This window comes from Heptranchias perlo, chromosome 2 (assembly GCF_035084215.1).
Source record: "Heptranchias perlo isolate sHepPer1 chromosome 2, sHepPer1.hap1, whole genome shotgun sequence".
Taxonomy (NCBI): Eukaryota; Metazoa; Chordata; class Chondrichthyes; order Hexanchiformes; family Hexanchidae; genus Heptranchias; species Heptranchias perlo.
In genome coordinates this window covers 100,288,312-100,310,822 of record NC_090326.1, presented here as the reverse complement: position 1 = coordinate 100,310,822, position 22,511 = coordinate 100,288,312, and the positions used below count along the sequence as shown (strand labels likewise).

General features: G+C 40.9%; 1 protein-coding gene across 3 annotated transcripts in view; it reads left to right on the top strand.

Annotated features, from left to right (window-relative positions):
- galnt1 (UDP-N-acetyl-alpha-D-galactosamine:polypeptide N-acetylgalactosaminyltransferase 1) overlaps positions 1 to 22,511 on the top strand; it is a 169,013-nt gene that overhangs the window by 60,503 nt on the left and 85,999 nt on the right. For all 3 annotated transcript variants that reach the window (XM_068005066.1, XM_068005057.1, XM_068005076.1), the window contains one exon: positions 20,681 to 20,847. In XM_068005066.1, the coding sequence (XP_067861167.1) occupies positions 20,681 to 20,847 (167 nt within the window). The remainder of the gene's footprint in view (positions 1 to 20,680; positions 20,848 to 22,511) is intronic.

The window sequence follows — 22,511 nt, the reverse complement described above, 5'->3', positions numbered from 1 at the left end:
AGTTTCCCCCCACCTCCAGAGGAATCCGTTGGGGGAAAAAAAGTAAATTGATGCACCAGATATGCTGCCTGATGGCCCTTGTTTCGTGCCTGAATGGTGGAATGCACTGAAGCACAAGTGCAAAAGTACTGAGAAGTTTAGTTGAGCATTCTGCAAGGGATGGGACGAATGGATGTAATGTGACACGGGCACCTCGGAGAGAAAATAGCTATTGATGGCTCGTGCGGTCCTCCTCCCCCCAAACAGGATGTTAGAGTTTTGTCCTCGTGAGACTCCATCCCTCGCCCCCAGCTGAGCAGAATTTTGGCACCGGACTACAACTGTTGATTCACCCTTTCACCCTTTGTGCACCACCCCGGGATATTGACTAGTGGGTGTGTATATTATGCATACATACTTCTATATTTACTTGTTCACCTATTGTTCAATAAATGTGCTCATTTGTCAAAATCTAAAACAATGTCTTGTAAAGTTCTGCTACATTTCAAAGATGGAAGAAAATTCCTATGGAGACACAGGATAGACCCAGTAGCCAAAGTACTTTACAAAATGGTTTTCTGTGTGCTTGCTATCAGATGCTTACCTAGAAATCAGGGCCAGTGAAGACAGACTGAAGACTGTAGGGAGATAAGACTCATTTATGAAAGTATTCTACAATAAAGAAGCTGAAGCAGCTAAAATAAGAATGGTAAAAAAATCCAAAAAACTTAACACTGACATTAATGCAGTGTGCCAACAATTGTATGCAGAATCCATATAATCTACGCTAACTGTATTTAAAATTTCTTGCTAAAAGTTAATTTTGGAAAAAATGAGGACAGATTGCTAGCTTACTTAAAATTTTCAGTCTACCTATGATTCAGAAGTTTATATAACAGAGTGCTGTTGTATTTGATCATTATGAATGGTCATTTGTTCCAAAAGCATAAATAGAAGCTTTTAAGCTGTTTGGCTTAACATCAAAATTGGTCTTGAGCTCCGTGTGCTACGGTTCTGTACACATTCTGATTTAAAATCTTTTGTGTGAATGTGTGTGTAACTAACCTAATTTGGAAGCAGAAAAATTCTCTAGTTATAAATTGGTACTGGTCACACTGTCACCCTTTCTTCCTCAATTCTCTTTCTACCCAGTCTTTTTGATTTTATTTTTACCCGTACCCAATAAAACTAAAACTCTCTTCTTTACCTAATTTCTTCAAAAATGTAACTTTTAAACTCTTTAACCTCTTTTCTATTAGAACCATAGAAAAGATACAGCACAGAAGAGGGCCATTCAGCCCATCGTGTCCGTGCCTGCTCGAAGAACAACCAGGTGCCCATTCTAATCCCACCTTCCAGCACCCGGTCCAAAGCCCTGCAGCTTACAGCACTTTAGGTGCAGGTCCAGGTACTTTGTAAAAGAGAAGAGGGTCCCTGCCTCTACCACCAATTCAGGCAGCAAATTTCATACACCCACCATCCTCTGGGTAGAAAAGATTTTCCTCATGTCCTCTCTAATCCTTCCGCCAATCAGTTTAAATCTATGTCCTCTAGTTCTTGAACTCTCCGCTAGGGGAAACAGGTACTTCCTGTCTACTCTATCTGGGCCCCTCATAATTTTGTACACCTCAATCAAGTCACCCCTCAGCCTCCTCTGCTCCAAGGAAAACAACCCCAGCCTATCCAACCTCTCCTCGTAGCTGCAATTTTCAAGCCCTGGCAACATTCTTGTAAATCTTCTGTGCACTCTCTCCAGAGCAATTACTTCCTTCCTGTAATGTGGTGACCAGAACTGCGCACAATACTCCAGCTGTGGCCTTACCAACGTTTTATACAGTTCCATCATTACATCCCTGCTTTTGCATTCTATACCTCGGCTAATAACGGAGAGCATTCCATATTATGCCTTCTTCACAACCTTATCTACCTGTACTGCCACCTTCAGGGACCTGTACACATGCACTCCAAGGTCTCTCACTTCCTCCACCCCTCTCAATATATTCCCATTTACTGCATATTCCCTTTTACTGTTTGCCCTCCCTAAGTGTATTACCTCACACTTCTCCAGGTTGAACTCCATTTGCCACTTTTCCGCCCACTCCACCAACCCATTGATATCTTGGAGTCTACAGCTATCCTCTTCACTATCAACTACACGGCCAATTTTTGTGTCGTCTGCAAATTTGCCAATCATGCCCCCTACATTCAAGTCCAAATCATTAGTATATACCACAAATAGCAAGGGACCCAACACTTAAGCCCTGTGGCACACCACTGGAAACGGATTTCGATTCGCAAAGACATCCATCGACTTTTACCCTTTGTTTCCTGTTACTAAGCCAATTTTGGATCCAATTTGCCACATTTCCCTGTATCCCATGGGCTTTTGCCTTTCTGAGCAGTCTGCCATGTGGGACCTTGTCAAATGTCTTACTAAAATCCATGTAGACAACATCTACTGCACAACCCTCATCAATCCTCCTTGTCACTTCCTCAAAGAATTTAATCAGATTTGTAAGGCATGACCATCCCTGAACAAATCCATGCTGACTATCCCTGATTAAACCATGCCTTTCCAAGTGACAGTTTATCCTATCTCTCAGTATTGATTCTAATAGTTTGCCCACCACCGAGGTAAGACTGACCAGCTTATAATTGTTCGGCCTTTCCCTCGTACCCTTTTTAAACAATGGTACTATGTTTGCAGTCTTCCAGTCCTCCGGTACCTCCCCTGTATCTAGTGAGGATTGGAAAATGATCCTCAGAGCATCCGCTATTTTCTCCCTGGCTTCCTTCAATAGCCTATCTGGCCCTGGTGACTTATCAACTTTCAAGGATTCCAGTCCCTCTAGTACTTCCTCTCTCGTTATGTTTGCCTTATCCAGTATTTCACACCTCTCCTCTTTTAACTACTACGTCCCGATCATCCCTTTCCTTTATGAATACGGAGACAAAATATTCATTTAAAACCCTACCCACATCCTCTGCTTCTACACACAAGTTACCCTTAACATCCCCGAAAGGTCCCACCTTTTCCTTAGCTATCCTCTTGTTCTTAATGTACTGATAAAACATCTTTGGGGTTTCTTTAATCTTACTAGCTAATATTTTTTCATGCCCTTTCTTTGCTTTCCTTAATTCCTTTTTTTACGTCATCCCTGTACTTTCTATACTCCTCTAGGCTTTCTGCAGTATTTAGTTTTCTGTGACAGTGATAAGCTTTCTTTTTCTGCTTTATCTTGCCCCGTATACTTCTAGACAACCAGGGGGCTCTAAATTTGGCAGTGCTTTTCCATAATAATGCTAAAACTAATTGAATTGTGGTCACTATCCCCAATATGGTCACCCACTGTCACTTCACCCACTTGCTCATCTTCATTTCTCAGGACTAAATCTAGAATTGCATCCCCTCTTGTTGGGCTCGTCACGTACTGGCTAAAAAAGTTCTCCTGGACACCGATCAAGAATTTTGCGTCCTCTGTGCCCCTCACACTGTTTGAATCCTAGGTGATGTTAGGGTAGTTGAAGTACCCTACTATTATTGCCCTCTTATTTTTGCACTCAGAAATTTGCCTACATATTTGTTGTTCTATCTCCCTTTCGCTATTCGGGGATCTATAGTACACTCCTAGTAGTGTGACTGCCCCTTTTTTATTTCTTAGCTCAACGTGTATGGCCTCGATTGATGATCCAATTAGCATATCATCCCTTCTCACAACTGTAATTGATTCTTTAACCAATAATGCAACCCCCCCTCCTTTTTTATCACCCACTCTATCCTGCCTGAAAACTCTATATCCAGGGATATTGAGCTGCCAATTATCCCTCTCTTTAAGCCAGGTTTCCATTATAGCATTGATATCATGCTGCCATGTGTCTATCTGTGCCCTTAGCTCATCTGCTTTGTTTGTAATACACCTTGCATTGAAGTATATATCCTTTAACCCCGTCAAATTCCTATGCTGAACACTATTTAACCTTTGCTTCTTTTGCCTTTGAGTTGCTAACTACATCACTAACTGCTTTTCTGCTTCCCGTTTCGTGGTCTGAATTTGTCCTATCTGTACCTACCCTTTGGTACCATCCCCCTGCCATACTAGTTTAAACCCTCCCCAACAGAACTAGCAAATGCCTCCACGAGGATATCGGTCCCGGTTCTGCTTGTACAGGTTCCGCCTTTCCCAGAATCAGTCCGAATGCCTCAGGAATTTAAGCCCCTCCCTCCTACACCATCTCTCAAGCCACGCATTCATCTGGTCTATTCTCCTATTTCTGCTCTCGCCAGCACATGGCAGTGGGAGAAATCCTGAGATTCTTGCTTCCCGTTGTCCATTTTAGAGGTGGGAACGTTTTTTTGGGAATGAATTGCTGAAGAATAAGTGAAATCATTAGCAGTTTGCAAAGGAAAAGCATGCCCAGATGAACAAGTGCAGTGTAGTGTGTCATGCGAGGAGCAGTTGTACAGGAGACCCATTTTGCAGATAAACCAGGAAACTTAGGGGATTGGGCTTGGCTTTTGATTACTCCATCAATTCCTGGAGGGAAGGTGGGTCATTACTGTGGAAAGGTCTAACAGACACTGTTGCTCATATATATTCAGATGATTGAAGTGTTTGATGATAGTCAGAGAATGTGAATATATTTTGAGTAGCTTTTCTGCCTCAAACCTGGTCCTTCCTCTTTTTGGGTAACACTATCTGGAGTTGAACAAATTGCACGAGCACCCCTTGGTGATATCGCCAAAGTCATCTACCGAGGAAGGTGATCAGGGTTGAGGGTCTCAATATGGGTAACAAAATTTACATTTTTATATTTTTGTGAGTACATTATTTTTCTGTATAAAATTGGAGACTACTTGGTACAAAGAGTATTTCTCCCCCTGCTCCCCACAATCAGATTTCCTTTCCTTTAAATTAAACTTTACTAAAGACTGGAAAATAATGTCACTTAAAAAATATCATCAGCATAATAATTACACTCTAGGGGTTAAAGCACTCTTTTGTTGGAAGCAGATAAAGTTCTGACATGTAGTCATCTAATATCTTATATAGCTCATAAAAAGAAATGGAGAGATAAAGAGATTGAAAAATAAATTAAGGAATGAGGACAATTGCGTGCTTTCCAAAATCAGCTAATTTGGAGTAATTGAGAAAAGTTAAATTTAATTTAGAATTTATTATTAATAGCAGATTGGAATATTCTGACTGAATCTCAAAGGCTTGGTGTCAAACATGAAGCTCAGGTGAATTTCTGGTACACATTGAGTAAGAAAATGGATTTGACCCAGAAGATTATTTCAAGAATTAGGAAATGCAATGGAAGAGTTACTAATAAAGCTAGAGAAATAAATGTGATTTTAATTTTTTTTCTTGAGCTTTATTTTCCTGAATGCATTCCTATCTTGGAGGATTTTTTTTTCTCGAAACTGTGGTTCTTCATGTTTTGACAATAAAAGTTTTTTCTTAACTCTGTCAAGAGTTACCCGGACTTCAAGGGTTAAGTTACGAGGAGAGATAACACAAATTGGGGTTGTATTCTCTGGAGTTTCGAAGGTTAAGGGGTGACCTGATCGAAGTTTATAAGATATTAAGGGGAACAGATAGGGTGGATAGAGAGAAACTATTTCCGCTGGTTGGGGATTCTAGGAGTAGGGGGCACAGTCTAAAAATTAGAGCCAGACCTTTCAGGAGCGAGATTAGAAAACATTTCTACACACAAAGGGTGGTAGAAGTTTGGAACTCTCTTCTGCAAATGGCAATTGATACTAGCTCAATTGCTAAATTTAAATGTGAGATAGATAGCTTTTTGGCAACCAAAGGTATTAAGGGATATGGGCCAAAGGCAGGTATATGGAGTTAGATCACAGATCAGCCATGATCTTATCAAATGGCGGAGCAGGCACGAGGAGCTGAATGGCCTACTCCTGTTCCTATGTTCCTAAAGGTAGTCGTTGAGCTATTAGGTTTTTACTTCCCTATTTGTATAACTTTTTCTGTTAGATTATTGAATTTTTAGTACAGTTTTATTTAGTTTTTCTTTCATTTTTGTACTAATTTTATTTATCTGTTAATGGTTAAATTTTATGCAGTCAATCCTGCATATAATGAATTCTAGTTTGCCACACTTTTCTTTATTGTTGGATGTTTGTTTAGAACAGAATTGACTGTATACGGAATTAATTTAGTTTCATTCAAATTCAGTTTAACATTCCACTATTTTTATTTGATTTTTGGAAAGATAATCTATATATTAAAAACAAATCTTGCATAGGGCTGGCAATTACTGGCCACAAACCATGCATCCTGTTGTCGCGATTTTTGGTCATGCTTTTCCATCAACGGCCATTGTAAATTACTGTGTCAGTATTTACTATTCAATTTTACTATGCCAACAGTTATGTAATTCCAGTCTCAATTTACTAAGTGGCTCTAAAGAGCAGGTTTCTGAACTCTCTCTCCCAATTCCATTGCCATCTTGTATCATCCTCCGCCATTTCTGCCACCTCCAGCGCGATCCCACCACCAAACACACCTTCCCCTTTCAGCATTCCGAAGGGACCTCCGCAACACCTTGGGCCACTCTTCCATCACCCCCAACACCTGCGCTCCTCCCCACGGCACCTTCCCATGCAAGTGCAGGAGATGCAACACCTGCTCTTTCACCTCCTTCCTTCCACCATCCAGGACCCCAAACACTCCTTCCAGGTGAAACAGCGGTTTACTTATACTTCTTCCAATTTAATATACTGTATTCGCTGCTCCCAACATGGTCTCCTCTACATTGGGGAGACCAAACGCAGATTGGGTGATTGCTTTGCTGAACATCTTCGCTCAGTCTGCAAGTGTGACCCTCCCTGAACTGCCAGTCACTTGCCATTTAATTCCCCGTCCCACTCCCACTCTGACCTCTCTGTCCTTGGCCTCTCTCACTGTTCCAATGAAGCTCAACGGAAGCTCGAGGAACAGCATCTCATCTTCTGTTTAGGCACTGTAGAACCTTCTGGACTCAACATTGATTTCAATAACTTCAGACCATAACCACTGCTCCCATTTTCCATTTTTTTTTGTGTGGGAATGCAGCTGCTGGTTATGCTTCTGCTGTTGCTATTTACAGCTCCTCTAGACCCATCTTTTGTTTCTTAACTTGTCCTATTACCACCCTCCTTGCCTTGCACCATCATCCCTTTTGACATTTAATCACTTTTATCCTCTACCCTATCATTGACCTTCCCTTTTGTTCTTTCCTCCCTCACCTCCCTTTCTCCACCCCCTGCCCCCGCACCTTTTCCTGGCTCTGTACTAGCTTAAAAATTGTTAACTCTTTAACCTCTTTCAGTTCTGATGAAAGGTCTTTGACCAGAAAGATTAACTCTGTTTCTTTCTCCACAGATGCTGCCTGACTTGCTGATCTTTTCCAACATTTTCTGTTTTTATTTCAGATTTTCAGCATCAGCAGTATTTTGGTTTTGTATATAAGAATGCTTTTGTATATCACCCCGACAGTGGGCAATGCTACAGACACTTTGCTAGAACATATTTTAAATAGTCAGGGAGTTAAGAGGATACATACATTTGACTTTTGGTGAGATAATAGACCTCTTCATAAAACAGATTAACTGTTCATTCATCTCATTATAAGACCTTGTGTGCAAAACTGCTGCTGCATTACCAAACATAGCAACATTTTGGAGTAATTAATTATATGCAAAATGCTTTGGAATGTCCTGAGATACTTGATCTGGCACTCAAATGGCAAGTATGTTGTTCTGTTCTTATGCGGTATGGGCAGGTGTGTGTTATTTCCTCACTTATGCTCAGGGCTGTTAATCACCCAATGCTTAGCTGCTCATTCTTGCTCTCACTCAGTGTTGAGTTGTAATCTCCAATTTGGACTCAACTTAAATGTGTACCTAATTTAATAATCAGTAACAGCTTTGCAGTGAGCTTCGCAAATAAATGATGGCCTGCTCCTTGCAGCCAGCTTGCCTTTTCACCAGTGCTTTGCTTGGGCTCAAGAATCCCAGGTGAAAGAAACCATTTAAACACCATAAATATCTGAATTGCATGGTAATATTACTCACTTATAAAGTTTTAAATGGGTAATAGATGTTGTATGGAAGCTGTATTGCCATGAAATTGCATTAGATTCAAATCAGGATATTTGAAGATGTTTGTTGTATATGGGTATTTGTTCAAACTGGAATTCCAGTTGGAACCCACTGTATAATTCAATGGAAAAACAACAGAGATACCTTTGTTCGTGATGCAGTAGGAGTACTTGCAATATGAAGTATAGCTAGATAATGTTTGTGCCTTGCTACGTGTATATTGGCTGCTGAGTTTGCCAATATATCAGCACTTAAAAACAAAGTAATTTTTCTGGCTGTAAAGTGCTTTTGGATCTCCTGAGGATATGATAAAGTACTTTATAAATGCACGTTCTTTGTTTTCTTTCTAATAAGGAAGGGCAACAAATTTCCTACAAGGTGACTTATTTTAATTTTCTCTTTCATCCATTTTAGGGCTCTACACAAAGTTAGGAGCATCTTCGATGATGTCAGCAACAAGTCTAGTTAGTGAGTGGTTCCACTGGAAATCCTATAGGAAAGAATCTAGCATGTCAGGAGGAAGGCACCTTAACAGAAAAAATGTTATAATCCTCCCATTACATAGCAATTCTGCAGAATTTCCAGTGGGGTGGGCTTGTTCACCAATCTTGATGTGGCCCTTAGCAAAATGGCGTATACTAGTATGCAGGAACATGAAATTAAGGTCTTCCATAGGGAGGGAAAAAATAAAATCTAAATGCAAATACTTCTACCCAGGTAGGAGATTCATTTTCTTCAAAAATATTACGTAGCTGGAGAGAGTGCTTTATATTGAAAGTATTCCTCCCTACACCTCTTTTTAAATAGAGAGTGTAACATTGATTTCTAAATTTGATGGCCCTTGTTTGCCCACGTGAAAAATAAAATGGAATAAAGGTTTGCATGCACACGCCCCCATGCCTGCAATGGCTCTGAATAAAAGGACTGTAAATGTCATAAGAACATAAGAAATAGGAGTAAGCCACATGGCCCCTCGAACCTGCTTCGCCATTCAATCAGATCCTGGCTGATCTTCAACCTCAACTCCACTTCCCCTGGCCGATCCCCATATCCCTTGATTCCCCTAGAGTCCAGAAATCTATCTATCTCAGCCTTGAATATATTGAACGATTCAGCAGCCACCACCCTCTGGGGTAGAGAATTCCTCCTCATCTCATTCTTAAGTGGCCAACTACTTATTCTGGGACTGTGCCCCCTGGTTCTAGACTCTCCATCCACGGAAAGATACCGCTCAGCATCTACCCCATCGAGCCCCCTCAGAATCTTATATGTTTCAATGAGATCACCTCTCATTCTTCTAAACTCCAGAGAGAACAGGCCCATTCTACTCGACCTCGCCTCATAGGACAACCCTCTCACCCCAGCAATTAACCTAGTGAACCTTCGCTGCACCACCTCTAAGGCAAGTATATCCTTCCTTAGATAAGGAGACCAAAACTGTACACAGTACTCCAGGTGAGGTCTCACCAAAGCCCTGTACAATTGTAGTAAGACTTCCTTACTTTTGTACTCCAACCCCGTTACAATAAAGGCCAACAATCCATTTGCCTTCCTAATTGCTTGCTGTACCTGCATGCTAACTTTCTGTGTTTCGTGCACAAGGGCACCCAAATCCCTCTGAACACCACCATTTAATAGTTTCTTACCATTTAAAAATATTCTGTTTTTCTATTCTTCCTACCAATGTGAATAACCTCACATTTCCCCACATTATACTCCATCTGCCACCTTCTTGCCCACTCACTTAACCTGTCTATATCCCTTTGCGGACTCTTTGTTTCCTCCTCACAGCTTACTTTCCCACCTAGCTTTGTATTGTCAGCAAACTTGGATACGTTACACTCGGTCCCTTCATCCAAGTCACTAATGTAGATTGTAAATAGCTGAGGCCCAAACACTGATCCTTGCGGCACCGATCTAGTTACAGCCTGCCAGCCTGAAAATGACCCGTTTATCCCTGCTCTGTTTTCTGTCCATTAACCAATCCTCTATCCATGCTAGTATGTTACCCCCAACCCCTTGAAACCTTATCTTGTGTAACAACCTTTTATGTGGCACCTTATTGAATGCCTTTTGAAAATCCAAATATACGACATCCACTGGTTCCCCTTTATCTACCCTGCTAGTTACATCCTCAAAAAACTCTTAATAGGTTTGTCAAACACAATTTCCCTATCATAAAACCATGTTGACTCTGCCTAATGATGCTATGATTTTCTAAGTGCCCTGTTACCACTTCCTTAATAAAAAAATTACTGCTTAAACTCATTGTTTTCTTAGGATCAATGAATAACATAATAAATAATATTCCAGTGAACAATATTATTGAACCTGCATGATGCACAGCAAGTGTCTTCCCTAAAATCTATTTTGATCTGGATGAAACAGCTGTCGTAGCAAGCCCTGGTTCATTATGATCAAATTAAATTTGAAGAGTTTAACCAAACCTTCATAGGAGATTACCTCACACCAGAAACAGGACTTATTTTGAATATCGTAGCAATTTAATATCTGTAAACATGATTGGAACACTTCTGAAATACTCAGCCATATTTTAATCAAAATTTATGATTTCTCACATCCATCTAGTTTTCAGTTGGAAAGCAGATGTGCTGGAAACAATGACGTTTTATTGTCTCCAAATGGTCCATCCATCGATAATGACTTTTCACTTATTCCCAGAACTTTTTATTGGATTCTCACCAAATTTGGTTTCCTCAATTAGATTTTTGGAAATGGAAATTGAAAATGTTGGGAACTCTGCAATTGTACTTTTGTCAATAAACACTGTCTTGTTAGTTCAGGAAATTTTTTTTAAAAGTACCTTGCTTGAATTTTAGTCCCTTCTCACAAGTCATTTCCTCTAGTCAGACATTGGGTTCCACATGAAAGCGAGCTGTTTGCAGCCATTTATGCATCGTGGACACCAATTGCTGGTAGTCGGATGATTTTATCCATTTTACAATAATAATGCTGGACAACTTTTATTTCAGTTTTGTTTTCTCTTAACGCTGACTCCAGACCAGCTTCTTTTTCCTAGTTGAATTGCTATACTGGATTCAGATGTAGCAAGAAAGAACATCTGCATCAATCTAACTTTCCTGAGAATCTAGAGTAATTACTAGGTATGGACATGATGTGGAGATGCCGGTGATGGACTGGGGTGGACAAATGTAAGGAATCTTACAACACCAGGTTATAGTCCAACAGTTTTATTTGAAAATCACAAGCTTTCGGAGCTTACCTCCTTCGTCAGGTGAGCGAGTGAAAGGTTCTAAAATCGCATAGCATATATTAGGCTGGGAGACGATCACACCAATCAAAGGTGTCGTTGGTGTTCAGACAGGTTAGCCACGGAAAATATTATATCCCAGTATACTGAATACACAATGGGTCAGATTACAAAGCCAGAGAGAGAAAGAGACCCGAAAGGCAGAGAGAGAGAGAGAGAATGTCCAGTTGTATTAAAAACAGATAACTTTTTTTTCTGCTGGTGGGGTTACGTGTAGCGTGACATGAACCCAAGATCCCGGTTGAGGCTGTCCTCATGGGTGCGGAACTTGGCTATCAATTTCTGCTCTTTTAGATACATCGACGACATTTTCTTCCTATGGACCCACGGCGAAGAATCACTGAAGAGACTACATGATAACATCAACAAGTTCCATCCCACCATCAAACTCACCATAGACTACTCCTCAGAATCGGTTTCTTTCTTGGACACACAAATCTCCATCAAAGACGGGCACCTCAGCACCTCACTCTACCGCAAGCCCACGGACAATCTCACGATGCTCCACTTTTCCAGCTTCCACCCGAACCACGTCAAAGAGGCCATCCCCTATGGACAGGCCCTGCGAATACACAGGATTTGCTCAGACGAGGAGGAACGCGATGGACACCTACAGACCCTGAAAGACGCCCTCGTAAGAACGGGATATGACGCTCGACTTGTCGATCAACAGTTCCGACGGGCCACAGCGAAGAATCGCATAGACCTCCTCAGAAGACAAACACTGGACGCAATGAACAGAGTACCCTTCGTCGTCCAGTACTTCCCCGGAGCGGAGAAACTACGCCATCTTCTCCGCAGCCTTCAACATGTCATCAATGATGATGAGCACCTCTCTAAGGCCATCCCCACGCCTCCACTACTCGCCTTCAAACAGCCACCCAACCTCAAACAGACCATCGTTCGCAGCAAATTACCCAGCTTTCAGGAGAACAGCGTCCACGACACCACACAACCCTACCACGGCAACCTCTGCAAGACATGCCAGATCATCGACACAGATACCACCATCACACGAGAGGACACCACCCACCAGGTACATGGTTCATACTCCTGTGACTTGGCCAACGTTGTCTACCTCATACGTTGCAGGAAAGGATGCCCCAGAGCATGGTACATTGGCGAGACCATGCAGACGCTGCGACAACGGATGAACGGACACCGCGCAACAATCGCCAGACAGGAGGGTTCCCTCGCAGTCGGGAAACACTTTAGCAGTCAAGGACATTCAGCCACCGACCTTCGGGTAAGCATACTCCAAGGCGGCCTTCGAGACACACGACAACGCAAAATCGTCGAGCAGAAATTGATAGCCAAGTTCCGCACCCACGAGGACGGCCTCAACCGGGATCTTGGGTTCATGTCACGCTACACGTAACCCCACCAGCGGGAAAAAAAAGTTATCTGTTTTTAATACAACTGGACTCTCTCTCTCTCTCTCTCTACCTTTCGGGTCTCTTTCTCTCTCTGGCTTTGTAATCTGACCCATTATTCAGTATACTGGGATGTAATGTTTTCCGTGGCTAACCTGTCTGAGCACCAACGACACCTTTGATTGGTGTGATCGTCTCCCAGCCTAATATATGCTATGCGATTTTAGAACCTTTCACTCACTCACCTGATGAAGGAGGTAAGCTCCGAAAGCTTGTGATTTTCAAATAAAACTGTTGGACTATAACCTGGTGTTGTAAGATTCCTTACATAGGTATGGACATATTTATGTTAACCTATGGATCATGACATCTGTTTTAACCATCAATTTTGAATTATAATTTTCAGATTTTTGTGCTTTTATTCTTAGAGATTTGTCCAATATTTAACACTTCAGTGCGTGTTCTAAAAGTTACCAAAGCTTTAAATAAATTTAATGATTTTCAAATTATGATGCTTATACATATATGCTATTCTCCTAGGTCAACAATTATTTTAACCTTTTTTGTGAGGATTTTTTTGAAAGTCTGGGTTACTTTACTATTTCATCTTTTTAAATTAGTGGCATGGTTGATGTGGTCATATGGTTTGAGTTGTTTGGGATACTCATCAGGGTCCCAGTTTGATGCTGTATTTATCCAGTGAGTGCATCAAACCAAGTAATCCATGAGTTTGTGAAGTCACAAATTGATTATATGAAGACTCCACAATTTTATTCAGTTTTTTTTAAAAACAGTATCTATCTGCTGGTGGCATTTATAGATGTATGATTTTAGCACTATCACAACAGTGTTTGTAGGTTGAGAAAATGTGTCCGTAGCATGTCAATCAATCCATGGATTTCCTTTGAGATTTGGATTACTTTTTCAATGATTTTTTGCCCACTTTTTTTCCTGTTGCTTGTGGTAAAGAGCATGTTCTTGGAAGCTTTTTTGTTCTATAGAAAGAAAGATTGTTATTTGGCATCTTATCACATCTCTCGGAAACATCTCAAAGCACTTCATGTACAGTGCCATACTGCACTGGAGCATTGACCTAGATTACACACTCAAGTCCTGGAGTGTAACTTGAACCTTCAATTTTCTAACTTGGAAGCAGGAATGGTAGTAACTGAGCCAAACTGATCGGTCCTTGGGCCAGCATACAGAAGATTCCTACTCTGCAAATCCATAATCTAGAGTATCATGCATGTTTTTGCAAAACATTATAGTCTTGATTTGACAGTACACATGTAGGGTAAGCACTGTGGTGCTCCAAGCTAACCTGAAGATTTAAGTCGTCAAACTGTACTTGGTATATCCCTGCCACAGTTATTCACATTCTGGCTTATGTGCAAGACTTGGTAGGAGTAGGGAGACAAGCAATCCATGCTGTCGTTAGCAGCTTTAACCTCATACCTGCCTATCTTTGACTTTTAGGTAATAAAGAGACATGGACAATAATTTTAACCTCATCAGCCTGGCAGGAAACTGACACGATCAGATTGGCCCCATTTTACTCACCACCTGATTTTACTTTCCATTGATTTCAAAACGGTTGGTTGATCTGATCACTTCAGTTTCCCACCGAGCAGGTTAGGTTAAAATTACCCCCATAGTTTCACCTATGTTAACATCAGAGGCCAAGTGACTGTTAATTGATGTGCTCCCGGCTTTGGCTGCTCAGTTTTTTGACTTTTCAGAGACAATTATTTCATCAATGCAATCTGTAATTTTACTGTATGAACTGGATGCAAGACCACTCGGATCAGTGAGATGAGCACACCATTCAGGTGCTATGGGGAGTGGAGAACATACGGCTCTCCTTTTATCTTGTTTCTTTTAAAATCTTTTGTTCGCTTGAGAATAACTTGATAAAAGTTTGAAAAGAACAAAGTAGGGAGCCATATAGAAGAGGCTTCTCCATACCCCTTGAACGGGTGATTAGTACCAAATATGTGTATATTCATGTTCTCAGGAAGTGGACAATGCTGGCAATGTGTTGCCCACTCCTAATTGCCCTTGAACTGCTGCAATTCCTGTGGTGATGGTGGTTTCACAATGCTATTAGGTTGTGTTTCCAGAATGATAAAGGAACAGGATGGTGTGTGACTTGGAGGGGAACTTGGAGGTGGTGGTGTTCCCACGACATTGCTGCTCTTCTCATTCTTGGTAGTAGAGGTCGCAGGAGAGGGAGGTGCAGTCGAAGTAACCTTGGTGAGTTGCTGTGTTGTATCTGTAGATCTGCAGGTACACTGAGCCGCTGGTGGAGAGGGTGGATATAGAGTCCAGGGGCACTGATCAAACAAATTGCTGTTTCCTCAATAGTGTCAGCCTTGGCTCAGTGGTAGCACTTTTGCCTCTGAGTCAGAAGATTGTGGGTTCAAGTCCCATTCCAGAGATTTGAGCACATAATGTAGGCTGACAATTCAGTGCAGTACTGAGGGACTGCTGCATGGTAGATGGTGTCTTTTGGATGGCATCAAGCTTTTTGAGTGTTGTTGCAGCTGCACCCATGCAGGTGAGTGGTGAGTATTCCACCACACTTCTGACTTGAGCCTTGTAGATGGTGGAGAGGCTTTGAGGGCTCAGGAGGCAAGCCACTCATCACAGAGTACCAAACTCTGCCCTGCTTTTGTAGCCACCGAGTTGATATGACTAGTCCAGTTAAGCTTCTGGTCAATGGTGACCCCTAAAATGTTGATGTTGAGAAACTCGGTGATGGTAGTACTAGTGAAGGTCAATGGGAAATGCCTGGGCTTTCTTTTGTTCAAGATGGTCATTATGTGGCACAAATGTTACCTGCCACTTATCAGCCCAAGACTGGATGTTATCCAAATTTTGCTGTAGGCTGGCATTAGCTGCTTCATTATTTAAGGAGCTGTGAATGGAGCTGAACACTGTGGATTTGTCAGTGGACAGGCCCACTGCTGATCTTATCTGCCAGGGTATCCCCTGAATTATGGTGGATACAAAAGCAAGAAAGTCATAATGAACCTTTATAAAACACTGGTTCAGCCGCAACTGGAGTATTGCGTCCAGTTCTGGGCACCGCACTTTAGGAAGGATGTGAAGGCGTTACTAGAGATTTACTAGAATGATTCCAGGGATGAGGGACTTAAATTATGTGGATAGATTGGAGAAGCTGGGATTGTTCTCCTTGGGACAGAGTTGCAAGGAGATTTAACAGAGGTATTCAAAATAATGAAGGGTGTGGCCAGAGTAGATAGAGAGAAACTGTTCCCATTGGCAGAAGGGTCAAGAACCAGAGGACATGGATTTAAGGTGATTGGCAAAAGAAACAAAGGTGATATGAGGAAAAACTCTTTTATACAGTGAGTGGTTATGATCTGGAATGCACTGCCTGAGGGAGTGGTGGAGGCAGATTCAATCATGGCCTTCAAAAGGGAACTGGATAAGTACTTGAAACGAAAAAATGTGCAGGGCTATGGGGAACTAGCTGGATCGCTCATGCTTCGAGCCGGCGTGAACTCGATGGGCCGAATAGCCTCCTTCTATGCTGTAACCTTCTATGATTCTATGAATCAAAGTTTCATTGTATTTGTTTATGGAGGTTTTTGGAATGAGGAAGAATGTTAGATGGTCTTAAATTTTTTGAAAGGTTTAACCTCTCTCTCACCTACCCTTCTTTCTCTTTTTGACCTGCCATATCTTCTATTAGCGTGATCTGACGTATCTTCTATTAGCGTATTATGTTTTAGTGCTCTACCTTTTATTTGGGGTGTCATCGCTGCCTTGTTTGGTCAAAGAACTAAGTATAAGGTGTAGAATGAGGCTTTATATATTAGAGTGATGGAAGAGCATGTGACCTTGTAGGGATTGAATTTTTCAGAAGGGCTATATCTTCAGGTGTTTTCCTTGGGGATGACATATTTCTATTTGGATGTAGAGGCTAAGCTTCTTTGAAAGAATGAAGAGAACCAGACCTGCAGATGCTGCAAAATTGCTGTAAATGATGAGTTTGATCAAGTGAGCTGGAGATGGGATATTGGGGATTTTCCAAAAGATAGTGGAGACATTACAGGGGCAACAATTTTTCTAGTGGCGTATCACAACACCTTTCACTAACTGTCATGTATGATTGCAGATATCAGCTTTTGTAATCAAAAATCTTTTGCAAATAATTTTTCTATTTTCTATGCAGAGAAGCTTTAAGACAATAAACCTTTTTCTCCTTGATTTAGTCTTGTCAATTAAGCAGCTCAAACAGGAAAACAATTTTACTGTCTTGATGCTTTGATTCATTCTATATAGTGAAATAATTAAGTCTCCAGTGCAGCACTGAGAGACTGTTGCAGATGTAGGTCTTGTCTTTCGGAGGAAACCTAATACAAAGCCCTCACCTGCCTGCTTAGGTGGACATAAAAGATCTCATGCACTATTTGAGGAAGAGAGGGAGTACTCCCAATGTTTTGGCCAACGTTCCTCCCTCAATCAGCACCACCAGAACAGATTATCTGGTCTTTCATTAGTTTGCTGTTTACGGAGACTTCTTTACCCAGAAGGTGGTAAGAATGTGAAACATGTTACCACAAGGAGTAGTTGAGGCAAATAGCATAGATGTATTTAAGGGGAAGCTACATAAACACATGAGGGAGAAAGGAATAGAAGGATATGCTAATAGGGTTAGATGAAGAGGGATGTGGAGCATAAACACTGACATAGACCAGTTGGGCCGAATGACCTGTTTCCGTGCCGTAGGCTTTATGTAAGATTAAACAGACGGTTGTAGAATTTTTCTTGATTTAACTTTGGAGCTAGGAAGAAACTGCACCTAGAGGTTACATGGGCTCGGCAGAGTCCATGATGGGACAGGTTGTATGTGGAATGAACATGTTTGGACTGAGGTTTTCTTATTCCATGCTTTATGTGCAATAAGGTTTACCAATATAACAGTCACTACTCCAAAAAAGTAATTAATTTTATTAAATGCTTTGAAAGTACAATAGTGAGAAAGGATCTTAGCTCAGAAGATCAAGATGTAGAATCAGTTTGGGTGGAGCTAAGAAACAGCAAGGGGCAGAAAACATTGGTGGGAGTTGTTTATAGGCCACCAAACAGTAGTGGTAATGTGGGCACAGTATAAAGCATGAAATTAGAAGTGCATGTAACAAGGGTAATACAGTAATCATGGGGGACTTTAATCTACACATAGATTGGGCAAATCAAATTAGCACCATTACTGTGGAGAATGAATTCCTGGAATATATACGAGATGGTTATCTAGATCAGTATGTTGAGGAACCAACTAGGGAACAGGCTACTTTAGATCTAGTATTGTGCAATGAGAAAGGGTTAATTAATAATCTTGTTGTAAAGGAGCCCTTAGGGAAGAGTGACCATAATATGATACAACTCTTCATTAAGTTTGAAAGTGATGTAGTTCAATCCGAAACTAGGGTCTTAAACCTAAACAAAGGAAACTACGAAGGTATGCAAGTTGGCTGTGGTTGATTGGGGAACGACATTAAAAGGTATGACGGTAGACAGGCAATGGCTAGCATTTTAAAAATTAATACATAATTTGCAACAAATATATATTCCTTTTAAGGCACAAAAACCCAACAGTAAAAGTGGTCCATCCGTGGCTAACAAGAGAAATTAAAGATAGTATTAAATCAAAGGTAGATGCATATAAAGTAGCCAGAAAAAGCAGTAAGCCTGAGGATTAGGAGAATTTTAGCATTCAGCAAAGGAAGACCAAGGAATTGATGAAGAAAGGGAAATTAGAATAAGGGGTAAACTAGCGAGAAGCAAAGAAACAGACTATAAAAGCTTCTAAAGGTATGTAAAAAGGAACAGACTGGCGGAGGCAAATGTGGGTCCCTTACAGACAGAGACAGGAGAATTCATAATGGGGAATAAGGAAATGGCAGAGAAATTAAACAAATACTTTGTGTCTGTCTTCATGGAAGAAGACACAAAAAACCTCCCAGAAATACTAGAGAACCAAGGGTCTGGCGAGAATGAGGAACTGAAAGAAATTAGTACCAATAAAAAAAATAGTACTAGAGAAATTAATGGGACTGAAAGTCGATAAACCCCAAAGACCTGATGATCGACATCCCAGGGTTTAGAAAGAGGTGGCTATAGAGATAGTGGATGCATTGGTTGTCACCTTCCAAAATTCTGTACATTCTGGAATGGTTCCTGCAGATTGGAAGGTAGCAAATGTAACCCCACTATTTAAGAAAGGAGGGAGAAAGAAAACAGGGAACTACAGACCTGTTAGCCTGACATCAGTAGTAGGGAAACTGCTAGAATCTATTATAAAGGATGTGATAACAGGACACTTCGAAAATAGTAATAGGATTTGGCAGGGTCAACATGGATTTATGGAAGGGAAATCGTGTTTGACAAACCTATTGGAGTTCTTTAAGGATGTAACTGGTGGAATAGATAAAGGGGAACCAATGGATGTGGTGTATTTGGATTTTCAAAAGGCTTTCAATAAGATCCCACACAGGAGGTTGTCGAACAAAGTTAGAGCACGTGGAATTGGGAGTAATATACTGGCATGGATTGAGAATTGGTTAACAGACAGAAAACAGATTAGGAATAAACAGGTCTATATCAATGATTTGGATGAGGGGACCAAATGTAATATTTCCAAGTTTGCTGGTGACACAAAACTAAGTGGGAATATGAGTTGTGAGGAGGATGCAAAGAGGCTTCAAGGGGATATAGACAGACTAAGTGAGTGGGCAAGAACATGCCAGATGGAATATAATGTGGAAAAATGTGAAGTTATCCACTTTGATAGGAAAAACAGAAATGCAGAGTATTTTTTAAATGGTGAAAGATTGGGAAATGTTGAAATTCAAAGGAACCTGGGTGTCCTTGTACATGAGTCACTGAAAGCTAACATGCAGGTGCAGCAAGCAATTAGGAAGGCAAATAGTACGTTGGCCTTTATTACAAGAGGATTTGAGTACAGGAGTAAAGATGTCTTACTGCAATTATATAGAGCCTTGGTGAGACTGCACCTGGAGTTTTGTGTACAATTTTGGTCTCCTTACCTAAGAAAGGATATACTTGCCATAGAAGGTTCACCAGACTGATTACTGGGATGGCGGGATTGTCGTATGAGGAGTAATTGAGTTGACTAGGTCTGTATTCTCTAGAGTTTAGAAGAATGTGAAGTGATCTCATTGAAACACAAAATCCTTGCAAGGCTCAACAGGGTAATGCAGGAAAATGGCGTTGAAGTAGAAGATCAGCCATGATCTTGAATGGCGGAGCAGGCTCAAGAGGCCGGGTGGCCTACTGCGGCTCCTATTTCTTATGTTCTTAAATGTTTCAATGATGTGATAAGATGGGTGTGTAAATGGGTCAAGTATTATTTTCTTCTACAAACTGGCAGAGAACTTTATTTTATTAGGAATGATGGTAACCCATATCCTAGCAAATGACAGCACATTTTTTTCTAACACAGACCGTATGTACCCTTATCTTGTAATATTGTGTCCAGTTATCGTTATTTTATGACATGATTTAAACTACTTTTTAAAAAATCATGTCAGTATTGTCAGGCAGATGGGCGCTACTTGAAAATAGTTTCCTGCAGGGGTGATGTAGATGTTGCCGTACTGGCATATTACATTGTATTTTTCTAGTCTGCATGACTTTATTTTTCTTTTTGTTCCCAATCTTCTCTTCCACAACTTGCATCATAGAATTTGTAGACAAAATAATTTGAGTACATTTTGTGCAACTGAAACTGGACATACATGTGCATTTTTGCTTACAGAACACTTCTGCAGTTCGGCCATTTGACATAAGCTGATGTGTATAGCAAGAGTTTGTGTAGAAAATAGTATGTAAAAATCACTTTGTTTACATATTATTCTGTATCTTTCTGTTTCCTTTTAGATGTAGAACAAAAGTATATCCTGACGGCCTGCCAAAGACAAGTGTGGTAATAGTTTTTCACAATGAAGCGTGGAGCACTCTGTTACGCACTGTGCACAGCGTGATAATCAGGTCGCCGCGGCAGTTATTAGAGGAGATTATCCTGGTGGATGACGCCAGTGAGAGAGGTAAGATAACATTTCATAACAATAAGGGAAGTAGCTGTCAGCGATTCCTAAAAATATCAAGAGTAAGAGTTTGAAAAGGAAGTGGACAAACAAGATGTTTCCAGAGCAGGGATTCTGGTGTTTAAATTTTAGCAAAGTAACCAGTTGAAATAAAATGTCCTTGGTGAAGAAAACAAATCTTACGTTACTTATGGCAGCAGTTCATCAACAGTATTTAGAGTGGTGAGTCTAATTTTCATTTGCATTGGTTTTCTTTCCCTATTACAATACTTAAGAGTCAAAGTGCATTTAAGTATATATATGGCCATTTTATAGATAGAACAAAATATGTAGCAAAATTATAATGTGCATGATTGTATAAATAAAACCAAAAGAAAATGCACTAGTCCCTTATTGTAATGCTCTGCTATACCTCTGATGTAACACACATTGTTTATGGACTCCTCTAATTTTATTTTATGGAATGTGGGCAACACTGGCAAGTTTGCAGATATTGGCTAATCATAGTTGCTCTGAGAAAGTGGTGGGTGGTCTTTCTCTTGCACCACTGCTGTCCTTGTAGTGATGTGCTGCCATGATGGTAGGTACAGTAGTGTAGAGGTTATGGAATTGGACTGACAGAGGTCATAAATTCAAATCCCACCATAGCAAGTTGTGAAATTGAATTCAATAAGCCTGGTAATTTGTGAGCTGACACTAGAAAAAAATGACCACAAAGCCTGTTGGATTATCACAAAAACCCAACTGGTTCACTTATCCCTGCCACCCCTACTGGTCTGGCCTATTTACGACTCCAGTCCCATACAAGTGGTTGGCTTTTCATGACTTCTGAAGTGGCCGAACAAGACGCTCTGTTGTAAACAAGTAAAGACTCTCTACAAAGTTACCAAAAGAGAAACGTTTTTCTGAGATATCCTTTTATAATCCGTTTACTGTTGTGCTTTTCGTATGGCTTCAAAATTCATTGCAATAGAAATCATGGATCCTTAATACAATAATGTAATCATTCATGAGCAAAATTACCTGTAAAATATGTAACTCCTCTAAGTTTTGCATATAAACATTGGTACATTCCTGTCAAGCATATAAATAGGAACTAGAGCTATTGAACTTCTTTCTGTACTGCAAGGCAGTCCTGGGGATTGAGGAAGTGGCACTCACTGCCATAGCTCCTTCCCTCCACAAAGTGTGTACCACATGCTGGGTGGACTATTGGCCTCAAACAGCCTGTTCCTCATAGAATCATAGAATCATAGAAGTTACAACATGGAAACAGGCCCTTCGGCCCAACATGTCCATGTCGCCCAGTTTATACCACTAAGCTAGTCCCAATTGCCTGCACTTGGCCCATATCCCTCGATACCCATCTTCCCCATGTAACTGTCCAAATGCTTTTTAAAAGACAAAATTGTACCCGCCTCTACTACTGCCTCTGGCAGCTCGTTCCAGACACTCACCACCCTTTGAGTGAAAAAATTGCCCCTCTGGATCCTTTTGTATCTCTCCCCTCTCACCTTAAATCTGTGCCCCCTCGTTATAGACTCCCCTACCTTTGGGAAAAGATTTTGACTATCGACCTTATCTATGCCCCTCATTATTTTATAGACTTCTATAAGATCACCCCTTAACCTCCTACTCTCCAGGGAATAAAGTCCCAGTCTGTC